The sequence below is a fragment of the Stenella coeruleoalba genome (assembly GCF_951394435.1).
Source record: "Stenella coeruleoalba genome assembly, chromosome: 12".
Classification (NCBI taxonomy): domain Eukaryota; kingdom Metazoa; phylum Chordata; class Mammalia; order Artiodactyla; family Delphinidae; genus Stenella; species Stenella coeruleoalba.
In genome coordinates, this window is record NC_137158.1 from 7,479,646 (window position 1) to 7,500,906 (window position 21,261).

A 21,261-nucleotide genomic window follows, 5' to 3' on the forward strand; every position below is an offset into this window, starting at 1 on the left:
TACTGGGCATAGACCCTGAGAAAACCATAATTCAAATAGAGACATATACTACAATATTCATTACAGCAATATTTACAATAGCCAGGACAAGACATGGAAGCAACCTAAGTGTCCATCGACAGATGAATGGATAAAGAAGATGTGGCACATATATACAATGGACTATTACTCAACCATGAAAAGAAATGAAATTGAACTATTTGTAGTGAGGTGGATGGACCTAGAATCTGTCATATAGAGTGAAGTAAGTCAGAAAGAGAAAAACAAATACCATATGCTAACACATATATATGGAATTTAAAAAAAAAAGTTCTGATGAACCTAGAGGCAGGAGAGGAATAAAGACACAGACATAGAGAATGGACTTGAGGACAACGGTAGGGGGAAGGGTAAGCTGGGATAAAGAGGGAAAGTAGCTTTGACATATATACACTACCACATATAAAATAGAAAGCTAGTGGGAAGTAGCTGCATAGCACAGGGAGATCAGCTTGGTGCTTTATGACCACATAGAGGTGCTGGATAAGGAGGGTGGGAGGGAGCCACAAGAGGGAGGAGATATGGAGATATATGTATATGTATAGCTGATTCACTTTGTTATACAGCAGAAACTAACACAATTGTAAAGCAATTATACTCCAAAAAAGATGTTAAAAAATTATTACCATTTATTGTAGTTTATTTCTAATCTCATAGTGCTGTGGTCAGAAAAGATGGTTGATATGATTTCAATTTTCTTAAATTTACCGAGGCTAGCTTTGTGGCACAGGATGTGGTCAATCCTGGAGAATGTTCCATGTGCACTTGAGAAGAATGTGTATTCTTCTGCTTTTGGATTGAGTGCTCTATAAATTTCAGTTAAGTCCATCTGGTCTAATGTGTCATTTGAAGCTTGCATTTCCTTACTGATTTTCTGTCTGGATGGTCTGTCCATTCATGAAAGTGGGGTGTTAAAGTTCCCCACTCCTATTGTGTTACTTTCGGTTTCTCCCCTTATGGCTCTTAGTATTTGCCTTATATATTGTGATCCTCCTATGTTGGGTGCATATATGTTTACAATTGTTATATCTTCTTTTTGATTTGATCCCTTGGTTGTTATATATTGTCCTTCTTTGACTCTTATAGCAGTCTTTATTTTTAAGTCCATTTTGCCTGATATGAGTATTGCTACTCCAGTTTCTTTTGATTTCCATTTGCATGGAATACCTTCTTCCATCCAGTCACTTTCAGTCTGTATGTATTCCTAGGTCTGAGGTGAGTCTCTTGTAGACAGCATATATACAGGTATTGTTTTCATATCCATTCAGCCAGTCTTTGTCTTTTCGTTAGCACATTTAATCCATTTACATTTAAGGTAATTATTGATATGTGTGTTCCTATTGCCATTTTCTTAATTGTTTTGGGTTTGTTTTTGTAGGTCTTTTTTCTTTCCTTCCTCTCTTTTGTTCTCTCCTCTTGTGGTTTGATGACCATCTTTAGTGTTGTCTTTGGGTTGCTTTTTCTTTTTTGTGTGTGTATCTACTGTAGTTTTGGGGTTTGCTGTTACCTTGAGGTTTTGATATAGCAATCTATATATGTACAGGGCTGTTTTAGGTTGCTAGTCTCTTTCCCATCTAGAGGAGTTCCTTTAGCATTTGTTGCAAAGCTGTTCTAGTGGTGCTGAATTCTCTTAGCTTTTGCTTGTCCGTAATGCTTTTGATTTCTCTGTCAAATCTGAATGAGAGCCTGCTGGGTAGAGTGTTCTTGGTTGTAGGTTATTCCCTTTCATCACTTTAAATATATCATGCCACTCCCTTCTGGCTTGCAGAGTTTCTGCTGAGAAATCAGCTGTTAACCTTTTGGGATTTCCGTTGTATGTTATTTGTCATTTTTCCCTTGTTGATTTTAATAATTTTTTTTCTTTGTCTTTAATTTTTGTCAGTTTGATTACAGTGTGTCTCAGCATGTTTCTCCTTGGGTTTATCCTAACTGGGACTCTCTGTGCTTCCTGGACTTGGGTGGCTATTTCCTTTCCCATGTTAGGGAAGTTTTGGACTATAATCTCTTGAAATATTTTCTTGGGTCCTTTCTCTCTCTCTTCTCCTTCTGGGACCCCTATAATGTGATTGTTGGTGCATTTAATGTTGTCCCAAAGGTCTCTTAGGCTGTCTTCATTTATTTTCATTCTTTTTTCATTATTCTGTTTTGTGGCAGTGTTTTCAACCATTCTGTCTTCCAGGGACTTATCCATTCTTCTGCCTCAGTTATTCTGCTATTGACTCCTTCTAGTGTATTTTTCATTTCAGTTATTGTATTTTTCATCTATGTTTGTTCTTTAATTCTTCTAGGTCTTTGTTAAACATTTCTTGCATCTTCTCGATCTTTGCCTCCATTCTTTTTCCAAAATCCTTGATAATCTTCACTATCATTATTCTGAATTCTTTTTCTGGAAGATTGCCTATCTCCACTTCATTTAGTTGTTTTTCTGTGGTTTTACCTGATTCCTTCATCTGGGACATAATCCTCTGTCTTTTCATTTTTTTCTCTCTTTCTGTGACTGTGGTTTTCATTCCACAGGCTGCAGGACTGTAGTTCTTCTTGCTTCTGCTCTCTTCCCTCTGGTGGATGAGGCTATCTAAGAGGCTTGTGCAAGCTTCCTGGTGGGAGGGACTGCTGGTGGGTAGAGATGGGTATTGCTCTGGTGGGCAGAGCTCAGTAAAACTTTAATCTACTTGTCTGTTGAAAGGTGGGGCTGTGTTCCCTCCGTGTTTGTTGTTTGGCCTGAGGTGACCAAGCACTGGAAACTATAGGTTCTTTGGTGGGGCTCAGGGCTCATGCCATTGAGTCCTTCCCAGAACTTTTGCTGCCAGTGTCCTTATCCCCACAGTGAGCCACAGCCACCCTCTGCCTCTGCAAGAGACCCCCCAACAGTAGCAGGTAGGTCTGGTTCAGTCTCCTGTGGGGTCCCTACTCCCTCCTCTGGGTCCTGGTACACACAAGACTTTGTGTGTGCTCTCCAAAGTGGAGTCTCTGTTTCCCCAGTCCTTTCAAAGTCCTGCAATCAAGTCCCACTGGCCTTCAAAGTCCAATTCTCTGGGGATTCCTCCTCCCATTGCTAGACCCACAGGTTAGGAAGCCTGACATGGGGCTCAGAACCTTCACTCCACTGGGTGGACTTCTGTAGTATAATTGTTCTCCAGTTTGTGAGTTGCCCAACCAGTGGTTATAGGGTTTGATTTTATTGTGATTGTGCCCCTGCTACTGTCTTATTGCAGCTTCTCTTTTGTCTTTGGATGTGGGGTATCTTTTTTTTAGATTTCCAGTGTCTTCCTGTCGATGATGGTTCAGCAGTTAGTTGTGATTCTGGTGCTCTTGTAAGAAGGAGTGAGCGCACATCCTTCTACTCTGCCATCTTGAACCAATCTCCTATTACCAGTTTGAAAAATCAAAAATAATAATAGTAAAGACTACTGTGAGGAATTCAGAAGCAAAGTGATTAATTATTAAGTAGCCATAAAGATGGAAATGTAGGACTGAAATAATCACTAACAGAATAGAAATAATGGGAGAATAGGGTTGGGTGGATAAAATGAAATAGAGAAAAGATTGGAATTGTTGGTTAAGATTATATTTGTTTGGCCTCATAAGTCAAACAATGGAGGGTATATTTGATTTAATATGAAAAAGGATAGATTTTGTGATGGACTTTTTTTTTTTTTTAGCAGAGAAGTGATATGTCCAGACATGTGAAAGGTAGGATAGTTTAACTTGGGGAAAGACTCAGTAAAACCAGTTAGGAGACTATGTAAAAGAGTGTGATGATAGTTATTGAAGACCTGGTCCAGGCTCCATCTTGCCCAGAGGTAAAAAGGATAGATATGAGAAACATTACATAGCTAGTATTTAGAAGAACTAGAAATTGAAGATGAAAAATAAGGAGGGGAAACAGTCACTGTGTCTACTTTTAATCTCTATCTTTGCAGTAACCCATCATAGCAACATTCTAATGATATTTGCTGTTTTTTACAGACAAATCAAATGATTCTAGGAAAGATCTGTCCAGTGTTCCTAAGTAGTAAATATTAGAACTACATTTAAATCCAGGTTTTATGGCTCCAACAGTTCTTTAAACATAATATACTAGTAAGATTTCCAGAGAGAATGCTTAGTAGGTAATTATTGAGTTTAATTTGCAACATAAAGAGTTGTGGGTTTCAAATCAGATTTCATACCTCTGATTTTGATTTTGAAGAGAAACAATGAAGACTAGTTGAAAGGAAATAGCAACATGAGGTGTTGTTATTTAAATAGGATACCCAACTTCAGGCCATATTTTTGAGAGAGGGAAAGACTGAAGAAGAATGAAGATTGAAGAACAGGTGGGATTCAAAATCATAGAGGTTAATCATAGGGTTAAGTCATGGAGATGAAAATTAAGGATGCAAATAAAGGAACAGTGTGAAAATAGAGAAAGGTGAGGTGAGCAAACCCAATCTGAACTCTATTTCTTCATGATCCAGAACAGTCCAGCAGATAAACATGGATTTGTTATTCTAGAAAAGGGTAGCGAAAGGGTAGGCGCAAGGTAAGGACTCTTCTGATATGGAAGGAAGACCAAGAGACTGGAATTGTTTTCCACCTAAATATGTTCTGGGTCTGCCTTATCTGAACACCCTTTATATCCTTCATAAATGCTACCAGTAGCCTATGCTAGTGTGTACAAACATTACAAGGTATTGTTATGCCTTGGCTGGGTGCCTTCCACTGACAATGCCAGGAAGGATGCTAATTAGTGCCAATTGTGAGAGCTGGTGTTGTGGTCTGGGCACATCTGTCTCCAAAGATCAGGACTGAGAACAATTCATTCCAGCTGTCAGATGGCAGTGATGTTATTAATTTACTACTAACTGGGCCACATTTGGTGCTGACCCAGACGTGAAAGACTGCCTTTCCTAGCTCTGATTAGCTGAGCCATCCAAAGCCTTCTGTGTTATTTTTACTGCAAACAGAAAACATGTCTGACTGTTGTATTCCTCAAGGTTCAAGTCAATGCTGTGATGCTTTTGTTTGTGGGGAAGGATGAATTTTGTCTACCTGAGTTAGACCCTCACAGACATAGGTAGGTGTTGCCAAAATAACAGATAGGGAGCTGAGTTGAGTAGTCAGATGAAGTTTACCTTGGCGACCGTTGCTGCACCACATCCCTAGTGGAGAACCGTCTCAGTGCTCCTTGGTTTTGAGCATCTCAGCTGTGGTTTGCATTGCCAGCACCAAACTGAACACTGAATTCTATGACATTTTTTAATGCAGACCTTATTAATTTCATTTCTCTTCAACATTTCAAACTCCACCTGCTGAAGCAGACACTTTTGCGCCCAGGAGCTGCACTGTCTCTGTAGGTCAGGTAGTTGATTTATCTCATGCTGTTTGATACCAGTGTTTTCTATGGACTATGTTGATGAACAGTTTAGGACGACTTCCAAATGTGCCTAACTTGATCCCATGACCTCACATGAGCTTAGAAGGACTCATTCAATCATTTGTTCATTAATTCTTTTGTCCAAAATATTGAGTAAGTCTTCTAGGTACTGGAATGTAACAGTAAATAAAATACACAAAATCTCTTCTTTCACAAGTTCTAATGGGGGAAGCAGAAAAACAAATAAGCCAAAAGATAGATGCACAGTGGTAGGTAAGGTTGAGCACTAAGAAGAAAGGTGAGATAGTTTTTAAAAAGGTGAGATACATAAATTAATAACTAAATAAATAGAAGGGTAAGATCATTGAGAATGACAAAGATACCATTTTAGATAGGAAGTAAGATAAGACCTCTCTGAGGAAATAACAAAAAGCATGTGGATCTCTGTGGGAAGACTGTTCCAGGCAAAAAGAAAAGCACATGCAAAGGCCCTGAGACAGGCCTGTACGAAATATTGTTGAGGAAGATCAAAGAGACCAGAGTGACCAGAGCACAGTGAATTGAGGGAAAGTGTTAGCAGTCTCCAGGGACCAGATCATGTAGGACACACAGACCATGATGAAGCAGGGAGCTTTCCCGTGCACAGTAGCTGTGCTGACTATGGTAGGCTTGTGTGAGTTCATTTGAATTTTTTTAAATGATTTTTAAAACTTTTAACCATATAGGCATATTTTTCAAGGCTTAGAAGATACATGAAAAACTGAGTCTCTGATGGCTTCAATTACACAAATAATAAGTTGGATAGTTTAAATAAAAACCTAGGCAGCTCTGGCTCCAAAGCCCATTCCATCGTATTTTGTCATAAAGCTCTAGTTAGAATATCGTAACTGAATTCACTCTACCAAACTTTTACAGTGCTGTGTTGTAAGGTTGTGAAGAAGGCAGGGAACCTACCCTCAAGGTTCAGAAAGCCCACCCCCAGAAGACATATAAGCAAATGATTATATTTAATTCAGTGTGATAGAGTGGTTGATGTATACAAGAATTAAGAGACAGCACAGACAAGGAGTTGATTGACTCTGTTTAGATATTAGAAAAAGCAGAACTATTTGAGTGGTGTATAAACATGAGACAGTATAAGGGAGGAGGTTAGCATATCCAGTGCAAAAATAGGATGTGATGGCACACATGACCTGAACAGGAAATTGCAAAGAGTTATCACTAATTTAAAGGCAGGACTGAAGGTCAACCTGGTAGCACACATCATCGTGGTGCACTAGCTGGCTTCTACTGGAGGTCAGCATCCTTTCTGATTGACCAACACAGTGTCTGCATCTTGATTAAGATGGGCATTGAGACCACAGAGATAAGCAAGGACTAGATCACTGATGTCTCACCCATCCTCTGGCTTTAGTCAGGGGGTGATGGCTGCCACTGAGGGGAGACAGGAGAGAAATGAAATAAGAAAATGGCAAGAAACAAACTCCCTATATATGTTATGTTCTTTTAACATAACACGATGGGAACAGAGAATGTCTCTGAAGATTTTTATTTTCCCAAAATATTTTTAGACAGAGCTTTAGAGACTAGAGAAAAGTTAAATATCTGAAGTGTCAAGATAGCACTTTTTAAAATCCATTTTAAAGAAAATTCCTAACTTTAGGATTCGCTCAGATTGATTACCATACTTCAAAGGATTAGTTGGCACTTTCCTTAATGGGAAATTGATGATTATAGTTATTACACTGGGACCTTTCTAGTCCAGTCTTTCTCTGGTGTGTTAGTTCTTAGTTATTTCATGATCCTTTGATAAGTCGTCGTTATCATAAATTTAACAATGTGATGACAAAGACTAACCTTCTAGTAAACAAGTAAACATATAACAGATCTCTGCTGTCACTTTACCATCTCTTTCCTTAACATTCTTCCACATGATAAGTTGCTTTTCTTTCCTTGGGCTGGAGGATAAGCAAATATGAAAACTGACAGCATGTTTCCCTGACCATAAAACTAATTTAAGCTTGCATCTCAATAGTTCATTCTGCTGCTGAAAACCTAGCTGAGAGATTTTTGTTGTTGTTTATTTTTTTTAAATAAAGCCAAAATAATCTAGCTTTCAGTCATTTCTGTCATAGTAGTCCTTTAAAGTTTACCTAAATGTCTTTCTTAAGCTAAATGTCCTCGTGAAAACTCTTTTTTATTTTTGCTGCTGTATAAAGATGTCTTTATTTTAAGAGGTAAGGCAAAAATTATTAACCTCAGCTTGGATATTTTGAAGTGTTTATAATCTCCCATCTCTGCTCACACCTCACTGAACAATCTCCCCTGTTTACCACGTGCAAAATTATTTTTTAATTTTTATTTCAATTAAAAACGTAAATTAACACATGCTTTTTGCGAAGTATTAAATTGTTTTCTGAAAACTAGAAAAGGCAAGTCCGTCAAGTCAGCCAAAGTGCGGACAGTGATGCGGAGGTCTATCCATGTGAGTTTGGGGTACACACAGCTTAGTTTTGAAATCCTCCCAGGTCTTTCAGTGCTATTGGAACATTGTCCCTGCAGTTTTAAATACATTCGTTTGATGAAGATATGTGGAGAAACAGTAATGAAGATTCTGATGTTTTTTCCACTCTTTTGACCGTCACAGATCAAAGAACACCTTGCGAAAGGGCAGAGAATGCTGGCAGGTGATGGGATGTCCGAGGTCACCAAGACACTGCTGGATTTAACTCAGAGGAAAAACTTCTATGCAGGTGATCTTCTGATGTCCGTGGAAATCCTCAGGAATGTGACAGACACGTTTAAAAGGGCAAGTTACATCCCTGCATCTGATGGCGTCCAGGTAAGGGAGGTGATTCCATGAAGGAAAAGCAAGTGAGCTTGGGATCAGTTGTGGTCCTGGGAAGCCAGTGCAGCCACCATGGGGGCTTCCTGGCCTGGAGGGGAGGGTGCTCACTCCTGCTGGGGAAGGCATCCAGGCCGTGCTCAGCTGAGCTCTGGAAATGACCTCAGATCCTTAGTCATTCTGTATACCTCGGTGTCCTCAACCGTAAAATGCACGTAATGCACCTCCAGGAGATAGTGAGAATGTGTGTGAAGTGATTTGAGTCCTCAGCAGAAAGGCACTATAGCAAATTCCAGGTTGTAGCGTGGGTATTTTATTCCCACATTTAATATCACCATCTTGCCACAGGAAACTATTAAAAGTACATTAAGCATAATGAAGGCACATTAACTATAGCATGCAGAGAAGACACAGTTTAAGTTTTGTTTGGGGTTTTGCTATTAGAAGGGGGAAAGCCATGTTTAATTCTGTGGAACCATTGTCTGAAAATATCAGGCGAGTAGAGAATTGTTCTGGGTAGGGAAATAAGGAATTCAGGAACTCCTCACAGCATATTTTTCTTGTCATGGAAGACTTCTAGAACAGCATCATTTATTTCCATAGTAAAGTTTAAGTACTCATCCAGTTTTAGAATTGCCTTTGCCATTAAGACAAAGCTTGTTGAATGGCAAAAAAAGCATATTTAATGCAACTCTAGTTTGCATTTCAGATTAACTCTTCTTGTGCCTAGGCTAAAATGTACGCCTGCCAAGAGTGTTGACTTGTTTTTTTGCGTTTCTAGCATCATGTTCTTCCTGTATCTTGGCATGAAGTTCATTAAATAAAGGTTTGGCAAAATTCCCACATCAGGTAGTTTTCTTTCAGCCCACTCTTCCTTTGGGAGTTTTATTTGCATTTCACTTGGAGAATTCAGAGGGTGGGTTTTTTTGTTTTGTTCTTTGTTTTGCTTTATTTTGATCAGCTATTGAGGGAAAGAGGAATAGAAGGCTTTTTGGAATCATGGAATTATTCATAAATAATATTAAATGCCCTAATTTGTATAGAGGTACATATAGTATTTAAATTATATGCATATACTGCTGAAAGTAGCTGCAATGAGAGTTAGTGGGACTGCATTCTATATTATATCACTAATGTCCAGGAATACTTTTTTTTTTTTTTTTTTTTTTTGCGGTACGCGGGCCTCTCACTGCTGTGGCCCCTCCCACCGCGGAGCACAGGCTCCGGACGCGCAGGCTCAGCGGCCATGGCTCACGGGCCCAGCTGCTCCGCGGCATGTGGGATCCTCCCCAACCCGGGCACGAACCCATGTCTCCTGCATCGGCAGGCGGACTCTCCACCACTGCGCCACCAGGGAAGCCCCAGTAATACATTTTTAATTGTAAAAAATACATAGTAGGGAGGGGAGGTGGAAGATTACTGTCATTTGAGCATTTCAGAGATTCATTTGTGAGGTTTTTTTGTTTTTATTTTTTTATTTTTTGGCCATACTGCATGGCTTGCCGGATCTTAGTTCCCCGACCAGGGATGGAACCGGGCCCCTGACAGTGAAAGTGCCGAGTCTTAACCACTGGACCACCAGGGACTCCCCAAGATGCTTTTGTTTCTTTACAAAGAATGAGAGAGTTTTCCAGTTTTAAAAATGTACTAAGTAAGCCAAGTATAACCTTTCCCTGTAGTTCTGAGATACTTCTATCCATTGGCATTTACATTGAAAAATAACATCTGAAACCCTTGACATAAAATACAAGCTGTAATTTTGAAAAACCTCAGATCCTTGTGTTCACGTTGAAACATCAGGCAGAAGGCTGTACACAGTGAGCTCTCGGGCCTCTTTGAACCCTCGTGAGTGTAGGGCTTTAAGAGTTTTAGGTGCTGAAATTCAGGAAACTAAGAATCCCAGGTTGTATTGGGGACATATTATGATTGAGCTTCTCATTGGAGTGCGCGGACTCCATGAACAATTAGTGTAACCACAGGCTTCGGCATGGACATCAGCTGGCTTGACTTAAATAGAGCAATGTGGCTGATGGTGGTGGTGTCCTTGTGGCATGATCAGAAATACCTTCCTCCGTTTCTGTCCTACTCTCTCCTTAGTCCTCCACATGCGCACAGAATTCTCAGCAGGCTGGTGTCCTAGTCATTCACAAACGGGAGCTGTGTTTTTCTCTTTCACTGTCTTTATTAGTGTCTTTTCGGGCACCTGGAAACCTTCCTCTTCTGGGAGTCCTTCTTCTTCCGTCTCTGCCCGTCAAACTCCTGGCACAGCTCCAGCAAGTCTTTCTGACTGCCAGACCTGCAAGCCCCAAACTCCATCTGAAAATGACCTGTCTCGTCTCTGAAATTCTAGAGAACTTTGTACCACTTTTATTCTACTTTCCACAAGCAATTTTATACAAATCTTTTGGACGTATTTGTCATCTCTGCTTGATTACAGTCTTACTGCGACTCCAGTCCTCCACTTTCAAGGGCTCTGGGCCCTTGCGATTGGCTAGCACTTCAGGCTTCATATGGAGTAAGCTAAACTCATCTTGAGTGCCACGTTTTCTTGTATTTTCTACTTTGCCTTGTAGGATTAGTGGTCCGTAGGCTGGAACTGTAATGTCATCTTGACTTTTCCCTTCTCTTCCTTTCCTGTTGGGTCAGCCTACACGGCGCCTCTTCCATCCGTCTTTCCTCTCCCCACTGCTGTTTCCCTGTCTTGGCCTCCAGTTACCCCAGCCTCCATTATTTCCATGGCCTCTTTCCTTTCATCCTCCCTCAGACCCTTACCAACATCCCTCCTCATTTTGTGCACCATGGTCCCATTGGCTGTCCTAGGACAGCCCTGATTCTGTCACTCCTCAGTCAGAAATCTCCAGCGGGACACCAAGGCCTCCTCAAAGACAACCTGAAGCCTGTGTCTTGGTTTCTAGTACGCCCGCCGTACGTAGGTCACCTGCCTTTCCGGCCGTGCACATGGACTCCTCTTTCCCTTCACAGACTTGGAGCCAAGTGAACTACTTCCTGCTTCCTGGATGCACTGTGCGTTCTTGGCTCTGGGCCTTCGCTTCCTCTATGCCTTCAGACTGGCTTGTCTGTCTCCGTCTCCTAAATCAGTCTCTTGGTACAGACTCTGGGACTCTGAGTTCCAGCAGCACTTCTCCTGCATCTCTTTATGTCTTGAGTTATTAGTACTCATCTGCAAATCTTTGAAAAAGAAGAAATATCCCTGATCCATCTTTGGATACTAGCCGAGCTCCAAGTCATCCTCTCCCCAAAGAGGAGTCTTGACTATAGAAGCTGCTCAACAAATGTTTGTTGAGTTAATTAACAACAAAATTAATAACTACATAGATACCACTGACCTTTTTTTTATCCTTTTTTTTTTAAACTGGGAAAAGAGCAAAGACCAAAGAGAGATTAAGGAAAACGATTTAAAGAGAATACATTCTTTTAAATGTAGTTATGTGCAAGACATTTTATGTAAAATGCCTGGTGATGCTGGATTCAGTAAACAATTGACTTGATACATTGATGAAAGTGAGATAGTATAGCTACAACCTGTTAAAATTTGGGGAAAAAATAAAGTGTACTTTTATGTCTTGGAAGGATAAAACATAGTAATAGTTTTATTTTGGGAAACTGGTAGAAAATTACTCCCAAAGTCCCTTCCTTTCAGGCATATTCTTTCCAAACCTTGGGGCTTGGTCATATGTCCAAACCTCTGTCCATATTGGTCCTCTATGTAATTTATTCTTCCCATTTCCAATCTGATGCCAAAGTCCTTCAGGATCCAGCTCAAAAATCATTCCTACTCCAAAGTCTTCTCTTCATATCTCAGGCAGAATTCAGTGTTTTCCTAATTGTCTGGTCTTTTTGAAACCTTGTAAATATCCCTACTAGAGCAGGTCTCTCACATGACATTGTAGTTATTTGTTTTCAGACCTCCCTTCAGCAGCAAATGTTAAGCTTGTGGAGAGACAATTAGGTCCCTGGGGCTTAGCTTGGCACTTGGAGCATAGTAGACATGCAAATATTTGTTCAAGTAATTAGTGACTATGAGTAATGTAGTAATATTTGAGGAATTTACTTCACAAAAAACTAAGAAAAGTACTCTGAACATCCAATTAAGAGAAAGGAAGAAAAGGAGAGGAAAGCTTGTCTTTTTTTCCACCCCTGGGAAAATTCATACTGAGTCTCATTCTATCAGTGGAGGATGAACTCACAACACCCACACCAGGAACTTGACAAAGTTGAATCAGACATACAAATTGAAATTCCAGTTTGTCCAATAAATATCTTGATGTCTTCAGACACATTACTTAATCTTTCTCTACCTTATTTCTTCATATCTAAAGAAGAAATAGTAGTACAGTCTATTCTCTTTAGTCATGGTAGTTATATTTTATAAAATGAAAGAATACTGATCATTTACTAATAGGGAAACTACAGGATGGGTTCCTTCAAGAATCTGTCATATAATTTTCATCGACCAATTAAAACATGACCTGTTTTATGTGTGTTTCTGTTATTGTTGTACATATAACAATATATATGTTATTATTATATATACATTGTGTGTGTGTGTGTGTGTGTACATATATATATATATATATATATATAAAACTCATGCCTGAACAAACCTTATCTAACACACATATTTTCTCTATAAGGCATAACACAGCCTTCTTGGGTTTAGGAATACTAGACGGACCTCCACACTATGCTGATGACCATTCTCAACAGTGAAATTACCAATAAAAAATATGGAAAGAAACCTGGGCATTAAATAGGCCATGAAAAGGGCATATTTACAGGATATGAGCTGAAACCAAATCTCAGAGCATAGCCATGTGACATGAGCTGGGCACTTGTGCATGGGTGACTCAAATTCACCACCGTGCATGCCCTTGAAGCTATGAGCTTTGATTTGGGGGTTACAAAGAAATTTTAGCGAAGAGTTGAATTTGCAGATACGGAATTCATGAGTAATGAAGTTCGATGGTAACTATTTTCCAGTCTTGTTGCGAGGCTTAGAAGTAATTCAGGTTAAATACGTAACAACCCATACGTGATGGTATTTGTGAGTCGTCCAGCAGAGAGTAGGTGCTCTGTAATGCCCTTAGCTCTGGCGTTGTTACTCTTAACATAAAAGGAAAAGATGGGCCTTGCTCTCAAGCTGCTTACAACATCATTGAAGGAAAAGTTAACTCATGAATGAGGCTAGACCGGTAATGAGGAAGAGAGATATGAGTACAGTGTCTCACTTCCAGGAGCTCTCAAGACATAGAATCTGAACTGCAGCAACAAGAAACTAATTCATGGGAGCCTTAGGCCTTGAGATAGAATTTGGAGAAACAAGCTGGGTGCGGAAACAATAATCAAACTCCAGTCAAAGCCACAGAAATGGTATGAGTGTGGCACATTCAAAAGACCAAGGTTGGTAGAAAAAATGGGATTCACATTGGAAAATGTCGATCGTGAAGGCACGGGAATCAAGGCTAGAGGAGAGTTTGAATGTTATTCTCTATGAGCAAGGTTACTAAATGTGAGTGCTGTTTTTGGAAAGATGGTCTGGCCAAGGTGGATAAGGGCGATTAGTGAGTAAAGGAAGACTGGGGGAAAGAAACCCGTGAAAAGGCTACAGCAATGACCTAGAGGTTGGCAAAAAGAAAGCATGTTTCAGTGACAGTGGATCAGAAAAGCAGGCATGATCCACTTAATGGAAGGAAAGGCAGGCCCCTGAGACAGCTTATATTTGGGGGTAAAGAAAGAAGAATTGGAAAGAATACATACATGGAGTATCCACAGAGACGCCTTGTTTAAAGTTGCCCTCAAACTTCCTGGATGCAAGGATTTGTCTCTTCTCAGGCATGCTTTTGTTCCCTGACAAAACTTTTGTTGGTCTAACTCAGCGTTTTCCTAATGTTTTTGACTATGACCCACAGTAAGGCACACAGTTTACCTCAATATATAATTGAAAACTAGACTTTTTCAAAATAATATTTCCCTTTTCCTGTGGGTAATGCACTCTTGTATTTTCTATGCATTCCTATTTGGTTATAAAAAGTCAATCATGACCCTCAAACAGGTCGCCAATGTTTGAAAATCACTTGTTTGTCTAACGTGTTCTCTAGGCTTGAAAATTCATTTCCCAATGATTAGGATTAAATAGGAAGCTCAAAACTCAGCTTCCAATTTCTTTCTTAAAGGCAAACTACATTCTAAATAAAATTCTCAGAGTTAGGTGATCAAGAAATTAAACTGAAAGCAGAGTTAGTGATTTCGGATAAGCCAAGCATCTTCTTTCCTAAAACACTTGACGGGCAAGCACGTATGTTGGATCTTTCTCATGCTACCCATCCAGCACTAGGTGAGGATTCTTGAGTATTATTTCTCTGATGCTTTCAGTGAGAAATGCTTTTACTTTTTGTGTACAAAAGAGTGGTCTGATAAATGGGGAAGCAATTATGGCTAACAATCCAAAGCCATTATGTAATGCTGAAACTAATTCTCTTGACTAAATAAGATCTAGTACGGGCCCTTTAGGTTTGGAATTGTAGTATAACTCTAGCCTACAAGACAGTACCTTATGACTTGAGATCCTCTGCTTAAAGAACATTGTGCAGCAGAAGATTAATAATTTCCTGGAACGTAAGTCGGAGAGGTAAGGAAGGCAATAGAGCGTGATGACTCAGAGTGCCTGTTCGTGGTCAGAATCCCGAGCTTCTGGTCAGGGCTCTGCTACTTGTTAACTATCTGATGCTGGGCAGGTGACTGGACCTCCCTGAGCTGCCATTTCTCTTCCACTGTATTGGATGATGGTACCCATGCACAGTGCTGATGTGAGGGTTGAGTTACTGTGTAAAACTTACACAGCATGTGGCACACAGTAAAAGCTCAAGGAACATGGTGACGAACCTTATGATCCGGGAAGGTGAGATTCTGATGGAGCAAACACCTGAAGCATCTCTGGACCACAGGTGTCTGCTGCCAGTGCAGATGTGTATTTTGCTATCACTCCTGGGAACAAAGGAAGGTCAAATATTCTCCATGGCATTACCTATGCAAGAATGGGCCACTGCTTTTTTTCCCACTCTTTTTTTCCCCCCACTCTTAGTAGAGGAGAAGGGCAGGGAATGTATCAAGGAGAAGGGAAGTCAGAAAAGAAGTGTTAGTCCTTAAGGCCTTTATCACAAAGCCATTTCAATGTTAGCTGGCAAGTGGATGAGAGGATGGCTTGAATCAATAGCCAGGATGCCTGGATCTGTGGGAACCAAGAGGAGCCCAGGATGGCAACTCCCAGCTGATAATCACTCCAAGTCACAAATGCAGCCATTTCAATGCTTCCAGCCTGATACGGTTCCCTATTCTTTCTCTGTGGTAGAGAGAATGTGTACAGCTAAAAGCTCTTTCTAGATAGTGTGGAGAATGTGCCCTTATTATATAAGATGGAAAGAAGAAATTCAATGCCAAATACCTGACTTAAATGGGTGAGATATTAATAAACACATCTTGCTTCACCCACCAATGTGAATAAATCCTACCATGAACAAAATTTGGAAGATGGCTGCAGGCTGAGAGGGACTGAGGACCTCCATAGGTGAATAGAGTATTCACAAAGATGGGGGAAAAAAGAAGGGCGACTAAGAAGGTTAGGTATTTGTGGAATGGAGCCTATCACCTGGTACATGCCATGTGATGTACATGAATGACTTTGGTGGAACTTAAGAAAAATATGATAAAGCATCTGATAGGTAGTTTTGTCGTTTCAGAATCCCTCATTATTTCCATCAGAGTCAAGAAAATGTTGAGATTTGCATGTGCACGGTGTACAGGTAGTCTTCTATTGTGATTCCATTTATTATTAAATTCTTCTTTTAAAAAATTATGGGGGAATGTATCAGTTTGCAGGGCTGCCATAATAAATACCACAGACTGGGTGGTTTAAACAACAGAAGTGTATTGTCTCCCAGTTCTGGAGGCTGGAGGTCCAAGATCAAGGCGTGGGCAGGTTTGCAGGCAGCCGCCTTCTCCCTGTGGCCTCACATGGCCCTTTTCTCTGTGTGTGTCACCCCTGATGATTTTGTGTGTCCTTAATGCCTCTTCTTACAGGAACACCTGTCAAATTGGATTAGGACCCAGCCTCATTTTAACTTAATTACCTCTTCAAAGGCCCTGTCTTCAAATACAATCACATTCTGAGGTACTGAGGGCTAAGGGCTTCAACATATGGATCAGGGCCAGACACAATTCAGTGCACAACAGGGGATCTTGAAGGAACTGTGAGAATTTCCCTTTAGCCAAGAAAAGTATGTGCCAGGCATCTTCCCAGGGACAGGACCTCTATGGCTCTGCTCGCAGCATCCCAGGGGTGAACCTGTGATGTGTGTGTGTTTCCTGCCCAGGTGGCCCTTTGGTATATTCGCCAGGCCTGCCCAAATGCGGTGATCACTTCTCACCTTGTGCCTTGTCTGGATTTGAGGAAGATTTTGCCCCACTTGTTATGATGTTTTTTATGACTGACTGCTCGGCAGGGCTCCCTCTTGGGAATAATTGATGAACATACCTAATCATATTAGCATCACTAAAGTTTTTACCCTTCATTTGTAAAGCAGCACCACGCTTGGCCCCCCTAAGCGCTGACAATAGACGCTGCTTCTCTCCACTCCCCCATTCTGGTTGTCACTTGCACCTCAAAGCAGACCCACTCTCTGCTCTTTCTCTGGAGCCCTCCATCCTACACTTGCCCTGGAAAGACTCATAGCATCGTGTAGGAAGTTGCCCATCCAAGCAGTTCCAAAACTCCACAGGTGGTACCGTCTTCCATCTCGGCAGAGCAGTGAGATTAGTGGGAAAGGCAGCCCGAGATTCCTGGACCCCTGTTCCATGTTGTTTCCAAAATGAGTCAGAGCTTCGGTGATATCTGTGACTAAAACGAGAAGAAAAAAACAAAGGTGTCCTTAAAGGCTCTGGATTTTTTTCTCCTAAACTAGTGCACGTTAGGGAATATTTGCTTCAATAATCGGCTCTCACACCCTCTGGATCTGGCATATGACACTGGGCTGTCTGGGACAGCCCGGCCCTGTTGGCAGGAGTCCTCTGACCACAGCCTTCCAGGCTGGTGACCCCACGGCTGACCTTCTGACCTTGATACCCCAATCCCTTTGTCCCCCCCATTGATCCTCTGGTTTTCCAGTGCTTCAGTTTCTTGTCTCTGAATCATATTCTCCGTATATCTTGGTCCCTGATGCCTTCCAGGGGGCATCCTTAATTATCATCTGCTGCTTCCTGAATCCTTGAGGGTTTCTCATTGCCAACGGCAAGTTGATGTGCTTCTAGGATAGGTATTCTAGATAAAAGATTAAACCAGAGTGACGTGACTTTTTGTCCTGATCCGTTGAGAGACCACCTATTAAAAAAAATAGGCAAAGCACTCTTTAGGGATTAGTTAGCTTTAAAAAATACAGTAGAACAAGCCTAAGATTATTTGTGTAATAATATTCCTCTTACTCAATTTTATTTCTCTACACTTTCTTGACTGGGAGGCTAAGAAGTAGAGTCATAGCCCAATCACATCCACACAGTTACACACACACATACACATAGATTGGACATCAGTTATCCAGGCCCTAATCTGTAACCTGGGTGTGTTCCTGGTTTTGCACATCTCACGTGCAAGTGTCATCATCCAAGTGCATGGAGGCTAAAAAAATACAGGAGACCAAGGCATTGTATCTTGAACTCTTTGGGTTTTTACCTTGCTGCAGACTTGGTCCATCTCATCTGACTTAACCTCCCCACTGCAGAGTCCTTCTGCCCCACTTCCTGCTTCCTTATCCCTAAGCCCTCATCTAACCTCACGTGGTCCTCTTCCTGTCTATTTTATCACCAGTGTTTTAACTTCGAGTTCATCCCATTCAGCTCTATTCCTGGTCATTTTAGTTTTTCTCCCAAAGGCTCCAGGTTTCAACTAGGATTAAGGATTCACAAGTTTTGACCTTTTGAGCTTCAGGCTTGTAGGGACAGTGGCAGCTGGGCATCTGCTCTCAGCTCTATCCCAGGCGCCTCACACTCGGCCAGAACAGAGCTGAGCCCACAGTCCCCGGGCACATGCAGCTCTGCTGTGTCTTCTGCGTGTTCAGCGGAGCTGTGCGTCCTCTAGGAACCAGGGCCTGGTCCCAGTTCTGCCCTCTCCCTCCATCACCATGACACTTTGTTCCCTAATCAAGCAGACAACACGGCCTCCTTTCTGACCTCCCCATTTTCACTCTCACTCTCCTGTACTCTGTTTTCAGCAGCCAACGTTAGATTTTTATTTTTCCTGAAACTCGTGTCACATAACTATGGTGGGATCCAGGCCCCTCTCTGTCTGAGCCCCTGACTCTCTTTTTCATCCTGTATTAATATTCTCCCCCTCCCCTCCTCTAGCTCCCTGCTCAAGGCCATGCCAGCTACGTTGCTTCCTCTCTGTTTGTGTTCCTTCGTCCCACTGTTGTTCTGGGGCTCTCTTCCTCGGCCCTGCCCATGACTGCCACCTTCATCACTCTGTCCTCAGCTTAGATGTCACCTCCTCAGAAAAGTCTTTCCTGCGGACTCTTCCACCTGAAGCAGCCTTGTGCACACACACACACACACACACATGTGTGCACAGGCAAACACACATACACGTATATACACATAAACTCACAAACACATCCACATGTCCACACAGATACCCAGATATACACATACACACACCCACATGCACACATCCACACAGTTACACACACACATACACACACATATACACACGTGCACAATTACACATACAAACACACATACACATATATACACATAAGCACATAGACATGCAAACACACAGATACCCACATACCCACGCACATACACGCATACACACACCCACATACACATGTCCACACAGGCACACACGCACACACAGCCCTCCCCTGCCCAGTCCCTCCTGGCCCCGTACACTATTTTATTTTTGATTCATCACCTTAAGTCCTGTTTTAAATGATTACTTATTACTAAATGTCCTTTCTTTACACAGCACAGTGCAAGCTCCGTGAGGGCAGGAACTCTTGTGTGTCTTGCTCACTGTTGCGTTCACTGAACTCAGAAAAGGGCCAAGTACACAGCAGGTGTTCAGGCAATGTTCCTGAAGGAGTGAGTGCCTTTCTGCCTCTCAAGCAACCCCTGGGTCTTTCCTCACCTCCACCCTCATGCCCACTTCTGTCCTCGCTGTGTCTCACTCGGGCTCTTGGTAAAGTCTCCCCGGGATGTTCCCTTCCCCAGGCTTCTTCCTCCCCAAGCCCCCAGCTTTGCTGCCTGGAGTGTAATTTTCTCTCTCTCCCGATGCCCTCTGCTGCTGAACAAGGTAGCCCTCGCTCCATCAGGGATGGGGCAGCAGTGGTGGTGCACAGGGGGCTCCACTGTGTTTGGCAAAGAACCAGCTGTGTGTGGAAGAGGAGACCCCTTCCTTGGGAGGGGACCAGGGCCGAACATCCTCCACTGTGTCCTCTACTTGTGAGGCCCTGCAGTTTCTCAAGAGTGGGTGTCTGTGACCAGGACGGCCTTGAGACTTCAAAATGCCACTCAGATAGGAAGAGTTCGATCCCGTATTTAATCAGGAGAACCAGCTTTCTGATCTGTAAAAATAAGCACCCTATCTCCTGCCCTGGACCTACAAGAACCCTGGGTATAGAGCAGAGGAGGGTGTTGAAAGGAGGCCACACGTTAGGTGGGGACCGTGTATCCGTGATTTTTAATTCCCCCAGTGTTTATCCCATGGTCTTCCACACAGTAGGCATGCAGTCAGCCAACATGAAATATTTGAGTATTTACATTTTCCTATGCCTCGTGCTGTACCCTGGGGGCACGGGAGCGAACAAAATGGAAACAGTCCCAACTAAATTATAAGCTGGTAGAGAAGAAGCCCTAAACTGATCATCATATAAATACATTGTAATTACGAAGTGTGATACACTTCAAAAGAAATCTACACAGTGCAACTGCAACTCCGCATGTTTGCTGCCCTGTGAGTGGCTCCCTTACAGCTGGCTGCTGCCTGCATTACATTAGGGTGAAGGTGCACTTATTCATCCTTTTGGGTGAGTGCACAGTAGTTTTGCTGGGTTGGTCATGCATGGACGTAGAGGCCGGGAGAGCCAGAGACCATCGTACTAGTAATTCCCCAGGTACTGGGGAAAGCTGACTCTCAGAACAGAGAACAAGGGTCTCTTCTGGTCAATAGAACCTCTTCCTTCACGTCTTATTCTTTTAGGTGATTACTTCCAGGAATGGGCTGTTTCTTTTTTCCATGGATTTTTGGCAAAGCATGAATGATGACAGTATTGGTAAATGAAAAATAAAAATTTTCACTACTCAAAATCAGAAACATAAAGAGACTGTGCAGACTTTGTATACTTACAGTGTGGTGGTGGGAGAAAGCCTTTCTGGGGAAATGGCATGTAAATCTAGACGTGGAGGACAAAAAAAGGGTTATTCAAGTAAAGAACAGGAAGTAAAGTGGTTGAAGAAAGGGAGCAGCATTATATAGGTCTGGAGACTGGGCAGAAACAGGTTTGGGATGCATGGAGAAGTCTGCTGAGCCTGGAGTAGAGAGAGTGGGGGACAGGATCGCTCAAGACAGAGTGGAGAGACAGGAAGGGGCCGGATCACGCTTGACCTGCAGCCGTCGACTGCTCTCTGGATTGGGGATGCATGACTGTCCTGGGCTGTGCCATTTTAATCCTAATGGTGTGTCCCTGCTTCCTTGCTTAGCCTTTAAGCCTCTCTTATGATCCCTCTATATTTCATGTCGGGACGACCACCATTCCTGAAAGCTTTCAGTTCTCCTTCTTAACTCTGTTCCTTGGGGCCTGTCTCTGCCTCTCGGTGCCCAGGCATTTGCTGCTGGGTTAGGAGGAGGAGAACACGTTTCTTGTGGCTTAGATATCTCCGATCATGAGCCTAACCTACAACTCTCTTTCAATAAGGAATTCAGCAAAAGTGCATGCTAGGATGTGCTTCA

At 42.0% G+C, this 21,261-nt stretch overlaps 1 protein-coding gene across 1 annotated transcript in view; it reads left to right on the forward strand.

Moving 5' to 3' along the window:
• ADGRB3 (adhesion G protein-coupled receptor B3) overlaps positions 1-21,261 on the forward strand; it is an 802,351-nt gene that overhangs the window by 378,148 nt on the left and 402,942 nt on the right. The window contains exon 11 of the mRNA XM_079939099.1: positions 8,046-8,240. Coding sequence (XP_079795225.1) covers positions 8,046-8,240 — 195 coding nt within the window. The remainder of the gene's footprint in view (positions 1-8,045; positions 8,241-21,261) is intronic.